The sequence below is a fragment of the Prionailurus viverrinus genome, chromosome A3, assembly GCF_022837055.1.
Source record: "Prionailurus viverrinus isolate Anna chromosome A3, UM_Priviv_1.0, whole genome shotgun sequence".
In the NCBI taxonomy this organism is placed as follows: domain Eukaryota; kingdom Metazoa; phylum Chordata; class Mammalia; order Carnivora; family Felidae; genus Prionailurus; species Prionailurus viverrinus.
Window position 1 is genome coordinate 88,699,416 of NC_062563.1, and position 17,222 is coordinate 88,716,637.

The 17,222-nt window shown below is 54.0% G+C and overlaps 1 protein-coding gene across 25 annotated transcripts in view; it reads left to right on the forward strand.

Annotated features, from left to right (window-relative positions):
* DYSF (dysferlin) overlaps positions 1-17,222 on the forward strand; it is a 225,478-nt gene that overhangs the window by 114,533 nt on the left and 93,723 nt on the right. For all 25 annotated transcript variants that reach the window (XR_007150698.1, XM_047851369.1, XM_047851376.1 and 22 more), the window contains 6 exons: positions 1,205-1,336; positions 1,423-1,589; positions 2,679-2,793; positions 3,073-3,178; positions 3,449-3,591; positions 5,352-5,525. Coding sequence is in view for 24 of the 25 variants with exons in the window: in XM_047851369.1 (XP_047707325.1) it covers positions 1,205-1,336; positions 1,423-1,589; positions 2,679-2,793; positions 3,073-3,178; positions 3,449-3,591; positions 5,352-5,525 (837 nt within the window). In the remaining variant the exon portion in view is untranslated. The remainder of the gene's footprint in view (positions 1-1,204; positions 1,337-1,422; positions 1,590-2,678; positions 2,794-3,072; positions 3,179-3,448; positions 3,592-5,351; positions 5,526-17,222) is intronic.

Consider the following 17,222-nt stretch of genomic DNA (forward strand, 5'->3'; position numbering starts at 1 on the left):
ACCCCTCCAGGCTCATGCTCACGAAACCTAGGTACTTAATGTGCTACTTCCTATAAGAGACAGGGTGTTGTTCTAAGAGTGAGAACTTCTGTTCCTCAGGCCATATCTGACCGTTGATTTCAATCAAACAGGGAAGTAGTTGTGGAGAATAACTGTTTTATGCTGGGTTGTTGTGGTTATTCCATTTTGGCAGAGCTTCTGAAAGTTTCAGGATAATAAGCAATTGAGGACCAGTGCCTAGTGGTTAACATGCTGATAAGCGCTTGAAAGGATAGGGCTATCAGATGATACACTGACATCGAGCCAAGACAAAAATAACAAAAACACAACCCCCCATCCCAAACAAACTGAAAATTAAGGAGGAAGCTTTAACCTCTTCCCCTTCCAGACCTGGATCGTTGTTATCTCCTTTAGAGATACGTAGTAGAACTGCACTCTCCAATATGGTGGCCATAAGGTGCTATTTAAGTTAATTAAAATGAAATAAAACTAAAAATTTGGTTCCTCGGTCACAGCAGCTACGTTTCAAGTGTTCAGTCACCAGCCACAAGGGGCTAGTGCTACCAGACTAGACCATGTGGGTATAAACCATTTTCATTGCGACGGAAATGTTATATGTTCCATTGGGCAGTGTTACTCTAGAAGAAACAGAAATGGGATGTGGTGGGAGAGGGGAGAATGGGGGACCCTGGTCTATCTAGGCATGGCTAATTTTAGCAGAGATCGCCTAGGTGCGGATGATACAGTCTTCTTTGGCGGGGAGGAATCTTGGCAGGTGGGGAGAAGCCTTCTTAATTATACATTCCTGGGGCACCTGGTGGCTCAGTCGGTTGAGGGTCCGACTTCGGCTCAGGTCATGATTTTGCGGTCTGTGGGTTTGAGCCCCGCGTCGGGCTGTGTGCTGACAGCTCAGAGCCTGGAGCCTGCTTCGGGGTCTGTGTCTCCCTCTCTCTCTGCCCCTCCCCTGACTCGTGCTTTGTCTGTCTCTCTCAAAAATAAACATTAAGAATTTTTTTAAAAAATTTATATCTTCTCTTTCTGTGAAATTCTGGTAATTCCTCCAACAGGACATATGTCTAGTGGGTGTCAGGCCAATATGTCCAGTCCTGGAGGACCCCCCCCCCCTTACCCCCAATCCCTGTCTCAGTTGGGACATCCTGATCCTAAAGGGAATCATGGGTTTCTGTCCTTCTCTGGTACCTAGTATCCAATGGAGGGCGTTCCTGGAGCCCGGATGCCAGTGCAGATACGGGTGAAGCTCTGGTTTGGGCTTTCTGTGGATGAGAAGGAGTTCAACCAGTTTGCTGAGGGAAAGCTGTCCGTCTTTGCTGAAACGGTGAGTGCTGCTGGCCTGCCCTGCCTGCCCTCCGTGCCCCAAGCTGTGCTGGACCCCCTCACTTCTCTTTATTGCTTGCTCTCCAGTATGAGAACCAGACCAAACTGGCCCTGGTTGGGAACTGGGGCACAACAGGCCTCACCTACCCCAAGTTTTCTGATGTCACGGGAAAGATTAAGCTACCCAAAGATAGCTTCCGCCCCTCGGCCGGCTGGACCTGGGCTGGAGACTGGTTCGTGTGTCCAGAGAAGACGTGAGTCACGGGCAGGGAGGCTGGGGGACCCCTCTGCTCTGGTCCTTCCTCTGAAAGGCTACAGTGCTATTAATTGCTCTACCACCCCTATGCTGGCAATGGGGACTTCCACTTGAACTCTTCCAGGGCCAGGGGCTGGCGAGGCGCTGTTCTTTTCTGGAAGGGCTCTAACAATTGGAAAGTCCTTTATTTTTTATTATTATTATTTTTTAATGTGTATTTGCTTTTGATAGAGGGAGAGAGAGTGAGAGAGAAAGAGAGAGCTGGGGGGAGGGCAGAGAGAGAGGGAGACACAGAATATGAAGCAGGCTCCAGGCTCTGAGCTGTCAGCATGGAACCCGACGTGGGGCTCAAACCTATGGCCCGCAAAATCATGACCAGAGCCAAAGTCGGACGCTTACCTGACTGAGCCACCCAGGCGACCCAAGAAAGTCCTTTATTATTAAACTAAAGTTGGCCTCCATTTGAATTTGCATCCACTGGTTGCAACCTTCTTCTCCAAGAGGTCACAGCCTGTTTCTTCCTCTCTGTGTTAACCCTTCCCATGCCTGAGGCCCCGCCTCTCTCTCTTAAGTGCCTCTCAGAACAAGGCGGTCTATCTGTATCACTGTCCTTTCTCTCTTTCTCCTTTCTCTTTTCCTGTTTGGCGTTCAACAACTGGATTTCTTTCTTTCTTTCTTTTTGTTTTTTTTTTTTACTTTTTTAAAAAAAATTGAAGTGTAATATATATGATCTCAAGCATGCAATTCTTTAGCATACAGCTTGATGACATTTTCCATTTCGACAACCATCTATCTGTCTATTGAGCTTCAACACCCACCAGGCTTTTGGTGTCTTCAGCCCTCTCTCTCTTTTTGATGTCTTTTTCTTTATCTTGGGTGGTGGTATATTCTTTTGTCTATGAGTGTCTCTAGGTATCCCTGCATCCCCTTTTGCTCTCTCCCCTTGACCCTCTGCCCCTCCTTTCCCTCTTCTCTTTACCCTGTTGTTGGTGGGGTGAGGCTGATGCGGGAAGCTTGGCCAAGGCCTTGGGGTACTCTGCTGGAGGTGGGGATAGGTGGGGAGGTTCTGACCCTTCCCCCCCTCCAGCCTGCTCCATGACATTGACGCGGGACACCTGAGTTTTGTGGAGGAGGTGTTTGAGAACCAGACCCGGCTCCCTGGAGGCCAGTGGATCTACATGAGTGACAACTACACGGATGTGGTAAGCGGGTGCTCCAGGGGCAGGTGGCATTTGCTTTCCTGGGGTCCTGGATATTTGGGCTCAGGAGGGTCCTGTGGCTCAGAGGAGATGGGACATTTTCCCTCCTGTTCCCAAGTCCCCAGCTTCATGCTCTGGTTTCCAGAGAAACAGTGTGAGAACCAGTGTGGGTAGGATGCTGATCTGGAGTGGCACCTGGGGCTTCAGGGATGTATGTTGTCAAGTTGCATCTTTTCTGCTCCCCTGCTGATACCTGTCTCTTCTCACACTTGCCTGTCCTAGAATGGGGAGAAGGTGCTTCCCAAGGATGACATTGAGTGCCCCCTGGGCTGGAAGTGGGAAGATGAAGAGTGGTCCACGGACCTCAATCGGGCCGTTGATGAGCAAGGTGGGCAGCACATGGGGCCCAATGGGACCCACCCCAGCAAGATCAAGAGGTGTGCTGGTGGGACAGCTGAGTGCAGGGCCTTTTGCCCCGGGGCACCGGCCTTCAATGGGCTGCTTCATCCAGGGGACTTCTTAGATCAGCCCATACTTGTAGCTATAAATTAAGAGTCGGTGGTCAGTCATGAGCCTGTGAGTGTGCTCCAGAGGGAGAGAGAGCCTCTGGAAAGATGGGGAATGGCCGGGCAATGACTGACAGGTGCCCTTCCCCCAGGCTGGGAGTACAGTATCCCCATCCCCCCGGATCGGAAGCCAAAGCACTGGGTTCCTGCTGAGAAGATGTACTACACGCACCGTCGACGGCGCTGGGTCCGCCTGCGCAGGAGGGACCTCAGCCAGATGGAGGCACTGAAGAGGGTGAGCCCTCTAGGTGGTGGGTGGGATGAAGCCCTGGCTGGGGGAGGCCAGCTGGGCACACGTGTGCACAGACACACGTGTGTGTGCTCAGGACACGTATAAGGCACATGAGCTCCCTCGAGATGCTCACAGATCACACCCAGCACGTGCACAGTGCACACGTAGATCTTCCCATGCTTGTCCAGATGCTCACAGCCAGATGGCCATGACTACGCAAGGAGATGCACTTGGAACTGCCCAAGACCTGGAGGTACAAAGACATAGCCAGACTCTGGCTGTGGCTGCGTGTCCTAGAGGCAGGGTCTGAGCACGGGTTTGGCTGCAGGTAGTTTACGGAAGCAGTGCTCTCTGGTGTGCTGGGAGCAAAGATGTGGTCTTAGGCCAAGTCAGTTTTGGTCTGAGCTGTGGCTTGGGGAGGGGTGCCCCTTGGAGCAGCAGAAAATCATTCTCACCTGGAGGCAAGGGGGCTGGGGTTTGTACCCTCTTAGCTGTGTCATCAGCTGGGGCTGCTGGGGCTGGGCTGAGGGACGCACCCTCCCCATGGGGCTTGCTTCCTTCAGCATGGGCAGTTCCCTGGAGAAGGGGGCCGCTGGAGCTGGTAGGTGAGGACGTATGTATCGTGTGAGTGTGCCAGCTGGGAGAGTGGCCTCGGTGGGCTCCCTCAGCATTTACCAGGGGATGTGTACACAGTGCAAGTACACATGCCCACAGGCATGCCCGTATACCCACAGCACAGAGGCGTAGAGTGGACACATGAGTGCACACAGCACATGCACCTGCTCCTAGAGTCCTGCAGATGCCCAGGTGCTGCACAGCCTCAGTGCCTGCCTTCCCTGGGGCCTCTTGCTCTGTGTTCTTCCTTCCCAAGCATGCAGTTGAATTTTGGTCCAAGAACCAGGCCTCCTCCAGTCCAAAAGTAGCCTTTGGCATCACCCAAATTTCTTCCTTTCTCTTTGGGCACAGAGAATCTAGACAAGTATGTCACTGGGTCCAGGGAGAAACAAGGTTTTGAGGCAACAAACCATTTTTGGTGCCATGAACCAGACAGACTCAGCTCTCCCTGCAGGAGCACCCAGGGGACAGAGGTGAACCGTGTCAGGCAGCGTGGCTTGCCAGTCCAGCTTCCCTCTAGGACAGGCACTTACTGCTTAGTTCATAGCCTGAGACTGAGGCGTACCCGAGGACAGTCTCTCAGGTCACCAGCTGAATAGGAAGGGACTTCCAGGTCTCTCTCCAGGTCTGGGAAAGGGTCCCCTCGAGGAAATGTGGGGGCGGGGTACCTCCACAGCTGACCTAGGTCTAGCCTAAGGAAAAAGAGCCTGGAGTCGGGAAACAGAATCTTCATTTACCCGCTTCTATTTTTATAAGCTGGGAGGTGAAGTGAAGAAGAAAAAGGAAATGACAAGAAAACCTTGGGTCCATGAAATCCATTCTTAATCTGAGTAAACAAACAAACCCAAAGCCGAGTGTTTTCAGCCCTGCTTTAGTCGACCTTCCCTTTCTGGCTCCTTGGGTCCCCACAACCCGGGAAGCCTCTTCCCCTCCTGATTTTCCGACTCGGGCTCTTGTCATTGCAGAAGCTGCTCAGAGCCCCCCTCCTCCAGGTAGCCCTCCCAGGTTTTCCCACCTGGAGAATGCTGGTGTGGAGCAGGTGGGGACTCCTGGAAGGCAAGCCAGAGAGGCACAGCAGGAGTCCAGCCCAAGGACTCCTTGCAAGCCTCCAAGCAGTGCCTGAGCCTGCCCTGTTCTCTCCCATGCAGCACAGGCAGGCAGAGGCGGAGGGCGAGGGCTGGGAGTACGCCTCGCTCTTTGGCTGGAAGTTCCACCTGGAGTACCGCAAGACGGATGCCTTCCGCCGCCGCCGCTGGCGCCGCCGCATGGAGCCCCTGGAGAAGACAGGGCCTGCGGCCGTGTTTGCCCTCGAGGGGGCTCTGGTACGTTGTCCCTGGGCCTGTGGTGGGTCAGCGGGGTGCAACTTGCTTTCCAGGGCTGTTCAGGGCTGAAGTAGGAGCCCGCGGGATAGCACTTCAGATGGAACAGTGGCTGGTCACCTTGGCTACACAGCTCCTTTAGGGTTGCCTGTGGGGAAAGTAGATGGCAGTCTGGGTGTGCTCCTAAAGTAAAATGGCTCCCTTCTTGGCACTGGGAGATCCACTGCTGCTTTGTGTAGTCAAGTTGGGAGCAGGCAGAGAGGGTCTCGGTCTGACCTATGGCTAGAGCCGAGGGACCTGTCTCTTCTTGAAGAGGCTGGCTGCTGCAGGGTGGGTCTCGGAGGCTTTGGCCTCACCCCAGGGAGTAGCCAGAGAGGTCTAATAACCCCTGAATGTCCTTGGTTGGACACGAGTGCTCCTTGGCTGGACAGAAGCCGTGTCACGGCATCCCTGGGAATTCTGGGAGAGAGATGTACCTCAGAAACTGAGTCCTCAGGCTGGCTTTCTGCCTTAGAGCACACTTTCTGGAGCAGGTCACATTGGGGCAGCTCAAGGTTACCTAGGGTCTGGCTGATGTGTTCTCCCAAAAGATGAGCAGACCCTTCCTGGCTAGTCTGAGTAGGGCCATTCTCCGCTCTGTTTTGGCCTGGGGATTTCTGGAGGTGGGAGGAGATACAGAGTCAGAGACCCTTCTTCTGAAATCTAGCCCACCCCCTGGGGCTTTGGGCTGTGACTCAGGGAGCAGGTCCCACCAGCTTCTATAGCTGACATGTGCACCAGTTGTGTGTGTGTGTGCGTGTGTGTGTGTGTGTGTGTGTGTGTGTGTGTGTGCAGGTGCACATGTACATGAGGATTTGATCTGAGTGAGGAGCAGTGGGTCTTTGCCTTGAACCAGGGAGTACAGAGGACAGGCCCAGGATCTGATGGGATGGAATCAGGAGAGGAGGTGAAGTTGGCAGTGTCCCGAGAGGGGTTACAGCCCTCTCGGGCCTTGATGGTGGGCCAGGTGGCAGCATGGGAGAGGACACCCTCTGGGGGCCGGATAATGCTGGATGTCTGATGATGTCTTGGGGCCAAGTTGTGGGGAGGCTGAAAGGAGACGGCAGAGCTCTGGGCTGCTGGGCTCGTGCTCAGCCTGGGTGGGAGGAAACTGCTGCCCCAGCTGGAGCAGCCACAGCTGGAGGGCTTGTAGGGCAGGGCTGGTGTCCATTGACTCTCTTTGTCCTGTCAGAAAGGGCCTGGCTTGGGCGCAAGGCAGGGCCTGGGGGTGGTCTTGTGGCTCCAGCTGAGGGGCGGGAGGATAAAGGCCTCTGCGGCAGAACTGAGTCAGGGCCATGTCTGAGAAGGCTGGGCGGGCACCCTAAGGTGAACAGAAACTCAATGAAATGGGTTAAAGAGAGAAGAGGAGTTTAAGGGCTCAGATTGATGGGAGAGCCCAAGAGGCCAAACAAGCATTAAGCCTGGCAGGACTCTGTTTCTGACATCTGCCTCTGTCTTGGCCTCATTCTCACACTGCCTCACTCTGTGTGGTAACGAAGATGGTGCCCACAAAAAAGACTGACACCAACTTTATAGCCGGCAAAGTCCTGGTAGGTAAAATAGCACAGCCCACCTGGCATCCTCTGTTTTCCTCACAGTTGGAGGCCCCAGAGAGGAGAGTGCTATTTTCACCATAATGCTGTGACAGTCTCGTGGGTGACTGACTAGCTGTCTTGGTCATGTGCCCATGCCAGCCTGAAGGTGAAGAATGGAATGTTCTGATTGGCCACTTTGGTCATGCCCCTTTTCTGTAGTCGACAGCACCACCAGGATGGGGAGAAGAGCACCTGGAAAGGAAAAAAAAAAACCCAAATGGTGCTGGGCAAAGAGCTTTTGATGATGGCCACGGGACTCTGTTCAATGAGCAGTAGGGAACCAGTGTGGATTGTTGAGCAGAGGAGTGCTCTGGTCAGAGCTGGGCTTCAGGGCCATTAATCAAGTAGTCACGGAGGATGATTGGGGGTGGAAGAGTAGAGACCATCAGGAACCTTGATTAGTGATCTGGGATGAGGCGACCATCGGGGGTGGGAGCTAGGGGAGGCAGTAGATGGCAGTATAGTGGCAGAGTTTGGAGAGGGTCAGATGGGCCCAGAGTCTGCTGGGTGCGTGGTAGGGCCTCTCCCATTGCTGGGCCATGGGGCGGGCGTGGTGGGCCTGGGGCTGCGATGAGTTCATGGCTGGCCCTGGCAAGTCTGACACACATGGTTAAGTGCTGTGTGAAGAAGGCGGACCTGGCAGCCGCTTGCCGGGCCGCTTAGGGCAGGGAGGCCAGGGCCGTGGGAGAGAGAACGCAAGGCCAGAGGTAGCCAGAGACACATAGACGGAAGTGTGGATGTGTTCCGGGGCTGGCCAGGATCTGGGGGAAGAAGAGGAACAAGGCTGGGGACCCACTGCCAAGCTTTCATGGCTCGGTGACTGGGAGAATGAAGGGGGGTACTTCCCAGACATGGAGAAACCGATCCGTTTATTCTTTATGTGGGAGAAAATGTCGTGAGGGAGCATTGAAATCAAATGTCAAGGCAACAGACATGGGGAGGTGGTTGATTGTGAAGCAGATGTGACTTGCCTGTGATATGCAGAAGAAACCAACATAGTGAAGTCCTCTGAGTCCTGGGGGAACTTGGCTGACATAGAGAACCAGAGGCAGACAGTGGTTGGAGAGGCTGGATCCCACAGACCTGGAGTTGGAGGACACAGTTTTGGAAAGTCTTTAGGTGTGGCCAGCATTTGGACAGGGCCACAGGCCCATTTGATGGTAACTATCTAGACTACTCTACTTTAGTGAATCGAACCTCCATCAGCACACAACACACACTCACACATGCACACACACACATGCGCACACATACTCATACATGCACACAAACACTCTCTCTCTCTCTCTCTCTCTCTCTCTCTCTCTCTCTCACACACACACACACACACACACACACACACACACACACACACTCCTCCATGGCCACTTTTATGTGCTCCTGCCCTGAACCTGCTGTCTTTCGTCCTGGGACATACTGATGCTCCAGCAAGGCATGGGGGCTAAAGTCCACCCTGCATCATGGGAGCAGATGGTAGGGATCTCTGGGTGCCAGGACCCAGCTACTGTCCTGGGTGCTGCCCTTACCCGCTGGTTACTTTTGTCTGCTGATTTGCCTGGTGAGAGCATGGTGGGATAGGTGAGGCTTCTCAGTGGAGCAGGTTTGGTTTGGATTCTGCCTTCTCTGCTTCCTAGCTGTGGACAGGTTACTTATCCCTTTAGCGACTCTGTTACCTCACCTGTGAAAGTCACTGCATCCTAGAGTCGTTGTAAGGAAAAACCACATGGCATGTCTTTAGTGCTTCTCAGCCTTAGTCAATGTAGGAGCAATATGGCGGCTTTGTTGCACACTCTTGATTACATGTCTGGGTGAACCTAGAGTCTACATTTCTAAGAGGACTCTGGGTGATGCCAGTGCTGCTGGTCCAAGGACCATCTCTGAGTAGTGAAGATGTGAAGTACATCGTGCCTGAGGAAGATGAGGGGGGCGGTCACATCACCCTCCTTCCCTACTTGGATGCCTTTTTTTTTCCCTTCATGTTTTTTAAAAATTTATTTATTTTGAGAGAGAGAGAGAGAGAGAGAGAGAGAGAGAGAGAGAGCAGGGGAGGGACAGAGAAAGAGAGGGAGAGAGAGACTCTCAGGCAGGCTCTGCACTGGTAGTGGGGTGGACACAGGACTCCAGGTGGGGCTCCAATTCACGAATAGTGAGATCATGACCTGAGCCAAAATCAAGAGTCAGATGCTTAGCCGACTGAGCCACCCAGGCGCCCCTTTAGATGCCTTTTAGAGAGAGGCGGAGTGTATCCATTATTTGGGGAAGGTGTGTGGCCAGGGTCCTAGAGAGGGAGACAGGGTATGATGACATGTTCTCCTTGCTCCTTGGTGGGAGAAAAGTGATTTTTACTTCTAATGATCCCCTGATCTGATGGTGGAGGCCTGGCCTACGGGGGACTCTTGTCTGGTTAGGAAGAGAGGCATTCACATGTGAGTACAAATAAACCCCATAGGATCTGCATCTTTGAAGTGCTGGAGGGCAGAATGAGAGTCATTCCAGAATGATGGTGTCTAGTGAGGGAGGCTTCTTAGGGAAGGACATTGGGAGGCAGACCTTGAAGGAGTCCAGGGAAGAGCCATGGGTGGTGGCCAGGTGGACTCCCTGGTAATCTGACATTTCTGGCTGTCTGGGCCCGAGCACCAGGCCTGTGGCGCCCCCTTGCCTCCTACCATCCTTCTCCTGGCCCACAGGTCCACCAGAAGGCCGAGCCTTGCCTGCCAGTTTCCCTCCTGAAGACATCTTGCTGGAAGGCAGGCCCTGTCTGCTCATTAGCACGGGCAGCCTTTCCCTGAAACCTTCTGCTGGGGCCAAGCCTGGCTCCCTCCATGGAGCGGGAGGCCCTGGCTCCGTCTGCTAATCGTCTGCTGTCTCCATCCCGAGCATTATTTTATTTTCGTATTATTCTTTTTCCAGCTAATATCCTGGCATTCCCAAAGACACCGGTTTCATAATCTTCCTGGCGTTCCCAGGGAGCTGGGAAGCAGAGCACAAAGCTGCTATTATAACGCGTTCCATCCAGCCTCCCTCTCCTCGCCCCACACCCCTTGCTGCCGCCACCGCCGGCTCCCACCCAAGCACCCCTTCCCGACGCCACCAGCCTCTCTGGGAACTCTGGTGACGGCTGCTGGGATGAGCTCACGGAATCCATCCTGTCGCCCTTGCCCTGGGCCTGCCCTCCATGTGCAAGGATTTTTCCAGAGCCCTGCCTCTGTGCTTGGCCCCGAGGGTTAGGAAGGGTTTTCTGAAATGCCTGAGCCTGGGCAGGAGGGAAGGAGATGGGGACTCGGCAACATGTGCTCACAGCCTTGGAGATTTTTAGAGCTGGAAGGAGCTTTCATGTTCGAAAGGCACTCTCCACCTGGCTTTGGGTCCCTTTGAAATTGGATGCATGGTTGTGGGTGTGCGGATGTGATGTGTAAGCACATGGATGATGTGTGTGCACATAACAATATGTGCGCAATGTGCTTGTGTGTGATATGTATGTGCACGTATGTGTGTACACGTGTGTGATGTGCATGTATGTGCACATGTGTGTCTGTGGTGTGTAAATTCTGACATAAGGTTCACGGTTTCCTCCAATTCTCAAGGGAATTTAGGACCCCAAAGAGGATAAGAATTGCTAAAACCCATTTTGCCGTGTGCTAAAGATCAGGCTGAAAGCTTTATATACATTGTCTCATTTTATCCTCACAGTGACTCCAGAAGACTGGATTCTATTATTATACCCATTTTCCAGTTGGGGAGACTGAGGTTTCAGAACTGCACTGTCTAATACAGTAGCCACTAGCCACATGTGAGTATTTAAATTTACATTTAAAGTAATTAAAATAAGACAATTTAGTTCCCCAGTCACACCAACTACATGTCAAGTGCTCAATAGCCCCACCTGGCTCGTGGCTACCATTTTGGACAGTGTAGCTCTAGAACAGTTTCATCGTTGCAGAAAGTTCTGTTGGACAGTAGTGCTGTTCTAGAACAACTCTGAGCCCCTCATATTACTCCAGAAGAAACAGACCTGAGAAGGGGTTTGCCTAGTGGCCCAGCGTGAGTCAGTTCTAGAACCAAGGCCAGACAATGGGCTCTTCTGTCCTCTCTCCCCAAGTGCGTATCTCCATTCCTATTAAGGCGTAATGTCCTCCCCCTAGAGAGGGCCCTTGAGTGGGGTCCTAGGGAGGGTCCTGGGCTGCTGGCTAGAGCTCTTGGCTGTTGTGTAGCCATGTGGCTTGGCTTCCCTGGGGCAGTTAGAGGGGAGTTGGCAAAACTGCCGTCAGCCCTGGAAGCCTCCAGTTGGTTGTCAGAAGCCTGAGTCTTGACCTGAAGTGGAGAGGATCTACAGAGACAGGCATTCCCAGACCAAGCCTAGGGGCAGAGAAGAGCAGCTGGGACTTGGAAGTGCTGGGGGTGGGGGTGGGGGAGCTTGGGGAAAGGCTGGTGCCAGAGAGGAGCAATGTGGGTTTTGAGCTGGCTGAGAAGGAGGTCAGATGTGAGTGGGGAGGGGAGGGGCCGTCTCTGCACCTGGATGAAGCCCATGCCGTACACAGAGCATGCAGGCCCGGTTCCCAGAGCGGGCGCTTTGACCAGGGGCAGCGTCTGGGAGGTGAGAGGGGTTTGCCTCATTAAGTAATCAAAATCCCCACTGGTCTACACAGGCGGGGGAGGTGGCTGCAGGTTTCCCTGGATTCTATGTTTTGAGTATGGTAGCTGAGCACCTGTTCTCTACCTGGCTTTGTGCTAGCGGGAGCTAACGGAAGGCTGGCCGGCCGCTCAAGAGCCTTCTGCTGCTCCACACAGAAGGACCATTTGGGTAATTCCTTTAAATGGGTGGACCCTTGGATCAGTCTCACTCCAGATCTGGATGCTGAAGTCTTGAGGGTCCAATTGTATGTTTGGGTACCTGAGACAAAATGCCAGCACACAGGCATGCATGGGTGCTGAGGGGTGTGTGTGTCACAGCTGGGCAGATGTGTCTGGTGCCCCATGCGTGCCACGGTCCATGCGCTGGGGTCTGCATCCACAATTGCTAGGGTGACCTTATAATTTATTGCCTATACTATGTGTAATCATGCTGGGAAAGAGGCATAAGGGAGGGCCATCCCAGACAGACTGGAACCTGATTATGGCCCTGATTACGGAGGCACCCTGGCATTGGGTAAAACCCGCTTGAGCGTTCTCTGCAGCCTCCACGTTGGGAGACACGGAAAGCCTAGAGGGACGCATACGCGCACACACACACATACACGCAGACGCTTGCGCCAGCCCACACGTGGCATCGTGGATTCTCCAGGTTTCCTGATTCCATTCCCAAACTCCCCAGGGGCCGGCCAGTAGTTTTGCAAGGATTTTTGCAGCTGCTTCCAAGCCTCGGCTCCAGCTGTAAATTAAACGGGGGTGCACCCTTGCCTGCTATTCTACTTAAGGTTGCAATCAGCCCTGATTAGGAAGGGAGGTCTGTGTTCCCGAGTTCCCTCTTTTAAAGCGTTCCCCTCCTTTGGCCTGGCCTGCTAGCCTGTGTGGGGTTTCCCTGGAAGCTGAGGCTGGGCAGCCAGGGCAGTGACGTGGGCCCTGGGCTCCCCAAGGCCCTGACTTGGCGCTCAGCCCTGTCCTGTCCCTGAGCCCTGCTCTGGTGCCGAGTTCTGATGGGGAAGCAGAAACTGGGAAGAGCCCCGAGAGGCTGCCGGGAGATGCCCTGGCTCTGCCAGTTAATTTGCTGTACAATCCTAGGGAAGACCTTACCCTCTCTGGGCCCCAGCTTTTTCACTTTCTAGATGGGGGTAAGAACAACACAGCAAAAATAAGAATCTCTCCTTACAGAACAGGCGTTGGCAAACGATAGCCTACGAGCCAAGTGTGGCCTCTGCCGGCTTGTATAGATGGGGTTTACTGGCACATGGCCGTGCTTATTTGTGTATGCATGGTGTGTGGCTGCTGAGACCATATGTCCTGCAGAGGTGTATTTACTCTCTGGCCCTTTCCGAACAACGTTTGCCAGCTGTTCTAGAGCAGGCATTGCCTCCCCGCCCTGTTGGTGCATCATCTCCTTTAACCCTCCCAGCAGTCCTAAGAGATAGGTTTTATCATCACTACCATTTTACGGATAGGCAAGTTGAGGTACAGCGAAGGCAAGTCATAATTGTCCTAGCGGTGTTTCCTCACATGAGTGTTACGAAAAATTTTGTGGATAATGGTGGGGTCGTGCAGCGTTTATAGCATACTGCTCCTATGCTGCTGTTTGTTATTTGGATGTCCTAGCAAAGCCAGTAGTGGAGAAGAGATCCTGGCACTTCACCGTAGCGTGTGCTGGTCAGTGTTAAACAGCTGGCTCTCCAGAAAAAACATCCAAAAAACAAACTCAGCCTGGTTTGTAGTACTTGCTGGTTTCCGTGGTGTACATACCCCCACTGTGGCCGATTTCAAGCTAGCAATGTGGCATCACTGAGAGTGGAGACGGGAAGAGATGAGCAGTAGCAGATGGTTAGATAGTATTTCCAGCCCACAGATACACTAGGTGCAAGTAACCTCAGGAGCAGGACAGTAGTCAAAGGTCATAAAATCATCAGGAAGTGATGAGTTTGAGTATCATCTTTGTTTCTAAAAAAATATCTGTAGTTATAAGTGCATGTGGTGTAATGGTTACAAATGGCTGTGTTTAACGGCTGGCTTGCAATACACCTGAAGATTTAAGAATCTGCTCTTATGATCTATGCAGGCCATCTCCAGCACTTGCTGCTCTGGGGGGGGGGTCCCCTGATCCTGTTTACATAAGAGATAAGGGCCCCGATCGTAGCAGCCTTCCCGACAGCTCTGTCCCTGTGCTCTTTGGGTCCATCAGGCATTGGGATTGGGTCCTCCTCATGAAGCCAGGAGAGCAGCTGGTCCCCGAAACCCACCTGCTTGACTCTGATGGGGTAGAGGGTACCCTTGTAGCCCCCTTGAGGTACCACCAAGGCTCTGTTGTTTGCTTCCTGACTGCCATGGTGTGGCTGCGGTGGCTCCGCCCTCTGCCTGCTCAGCCCCAGAGGCCCTCTGCTCAGCCTTTCCGCTGCATCCACCGCCGCTCTTGCCCCTCCGTCCTGCCCCCGTGTTACAGCTCCTGAGCTGGATGTCTAGGCCCTGTATGGATGAGGCATCGAACCACTGGCAAAGGGAGGAGGTGTGTGTGTGACAGACAAGCAGCAGCGCAGGAGGAATTCCAGACACACTAGCGGTCTGGCGCTTGATCTCGTATCCAATTTAGGTGGGCTGAGGGGTCCCCTTCATAGGCTGCTTATTTTCCCAGAACCTGTCCGCCTCCTCCCTGTGTGGTGGCCGCACTAGGGTCCTAGGGCAGGAGTCCTCAGCAGGTAAAGTGGGTTTAGCCACTGCCTCTGGCGACCCCCGGGGGCAGCCCCGCACCATCTGAGGAGAGAGCTCCTCACGGTCCTAAGCTCGGGCTCCTCCAGAGATCCGTGGCCGCCAGCCGGGCAGCAGCGGGTTGGATGCTACCCAGTCCCCTGGGCGAGCAGTAGGATCCCTTACACAGCTAGCCCCAAGATGGAGTGCGTGGCCACAGACCACAGTCTGGGAGTCGCATCGGCATGAGCTATGGAGGCAGGAATGTGGCTGTGGGAAACCCAATGCCCAGGGCCCGGCCCTGGAGGCTGGGGAAGAGCGAGTGCATGGAGTGGGGGTGAAGGGTGGGTGGACAGAAAGCGGAGTGTCAGCCGCCACTGCAGCCTGGCTCTCTCCACCCAGGGCTCTGAGCAGGAGCAGAAGTCAGTCAGCCTTTCTCTCCTTCCTTGCCCGGCCCCAGCTTCGCCCTTTAGCTGAGGCTTCCTCTGAGCTCTGGGGTGGGGGTGGCGGGGGGCACACATCCAGCATACTGCTGCTCCCCTTGAGTCAGCACCTCTTCTCTTTCCCCTCCTCCAGGAAGCTTTCCTGAATGGGGCCTTCCAAGGGTTCACTCCATTCTGTTCCACCCCAGAGATGGCTCCGTCCTCGGGGGGGTGAGTCCCTATCATTTGCTCTTTCTGTGGTGGCATCTTACTCTGAGCCTTCCGAGGGAAGCAGGGTGCTAGCTGATGTACGCTTTCCAGACCCTTCCCCTGGAACCTAGGGCCTAAATGCTGCCCACGTGGCTTAGGACAGGGAATGCCGGTGATTCATTTTATGTGACAAATCTTCACTGGGTGACTACTAAGTGCCTGATGCCAGGCTGGGTGCTGGGGATAAAGGAGCGTGTGTGCCTTGCCTGGACACACGGAGAGATGGATACAGGAGAGAAGTGAGGAGAGGCTGAAGACATGTCCACCACAGCAGTATCCAGGCCTCAGTGATGACTGAGCTGAGGGAAGAGCTCAAGTTAGCTCACATGGGAGGACATTCAAGGTCGAGAGAACAGCCCGTGCAAAGGTCCTATGGCAGAGAGAAGACGATGGATTCCAAATTGAAAGAAAACAGATTAAAGCAGGAAGGTATTGTTTAGCACGAGACTGGAGAGTTGAAAGATTTAAACTGACCTCACTTGCACCATTTGCTGAGTGCTGCTTGTGTGCTAGGAACCTGCCATGGGCTGTGGATGTTCCACTGCATTCCCTTTCCACCAGTGGTTCCCAGCTGGGGGCGATTTCTACCTCCACCCCATCCCTCAGGGGACATTTGACAATGTCTGAAGATATTTTTGGTCGTCACAACTGAGGGGTCAGGAAGCTGTGTTGGTCTCATGGGTACAGGCCAGGGATGCTGCTGAACATCCAGCAATGCACAAGACAGGCAGAGGGAAGGACTGATGGGAAGGTGGTGCTTCCCAGAAGCTCCCACATCGGGTTTTCTTGAGGCTTCATTATTTGCTTTGAGAGAAATTCCTGGAGCGTGAGCCCTGTATGCCCACGCGTGAAAACCAAAAAATACTTCGGAGTGAAGGAAGTGTGACATTAGATTATCTGTTAATGTACATGAGCCCGGGTGACAGGCCGGCCTTCTTCATAAGCTCTCTCCAGAGCTCACTCTGTTGCTGTCTCCTGAGGTGTCTGCATTCATGTGTTCACTTACTTGCTTTCCAGGTCTGTCTTGAGCACCTGCTGTGTGTGAGGTGTGCCGGGTGTATGACAGAATCCTCACAGAGGTCTCAGTGGGAGGAGATGGGTAGATGGGGGGGTGCTAGATCCAGGGTGCCATGGAAGCACATGGGAGGGGTGCTTGACTCATCCTGGCAGGGTGACCTTGAGGATGAGGCTGGCCACCCAAGGAAAAAGAAGGAAAAGAAAGGGGCAGAAAGACTTATGTGCAAGAGGCCTGGGGACAAGGAAGGGGCCCCCAGAGGGTCTCAGCTGGTTTGAGCGTGGAAATCATCAGGGATGGGGGTGTCTGGGAGTGTCCAGACTGCTGGAGACTCAATTCAGAGGCCACGTCTGGGCTGGCTGGGGGAAAGTTGGCCTCTCTCTGCTCCCAGGGCCTGAAGAGGATGCGTGCAGAGCACCCTGGGAAGGTCAGTGGGCTAGAGGATGTAAAGACGTTGGCCAGTGGGATGGGTAGAATTCTGCCCAGGCTGGGAACCAGGGTGGCCGCAGGGCCAGGGCTCTGCTGGGAGGGACCGAACTTACTGGGTGTCCCTCAGCCTGGCTCCTCGTTCTCCCAGCTTCTTCTCAGCAATCCCTATCTGTCATTTTGAGCTGGGGGTGGGGGGGGGAAGGGAAGGAAGAGGCAGGTCTGCACTTGGGAGGTAGGCTAAAGGGTTGGGGGGTGGCCGAGGACCCTGTGGATCCCCACTCTGGAGGCAGGACAGGTGGAGAAGCCCAGGCAGTGTGAGGGGTATGCCCCAAGGGGACACTGGTTCCTCCCTCTGAAGGACATTATTTCTCAGGGCCAGGGCCTGCTGTGGGCCAAGCACTGAGCTAGGCCTGAGCTACCTGGCGCCCGCCCACATGGAAATCCCAGGGAGGGGGACACCTTTTCTGATCACAGGAGGGCAGACTGCCCTTGGACAGAGACCCAGAAATTGCTGCCAAAGCCCCAGACAGAGGCCTCTTGGTGGGAGTGATGCTGAGGGGAGGCTAGGGGAGCCATCTGGAGGAGGCGTGAGGTGAGTGGGGAT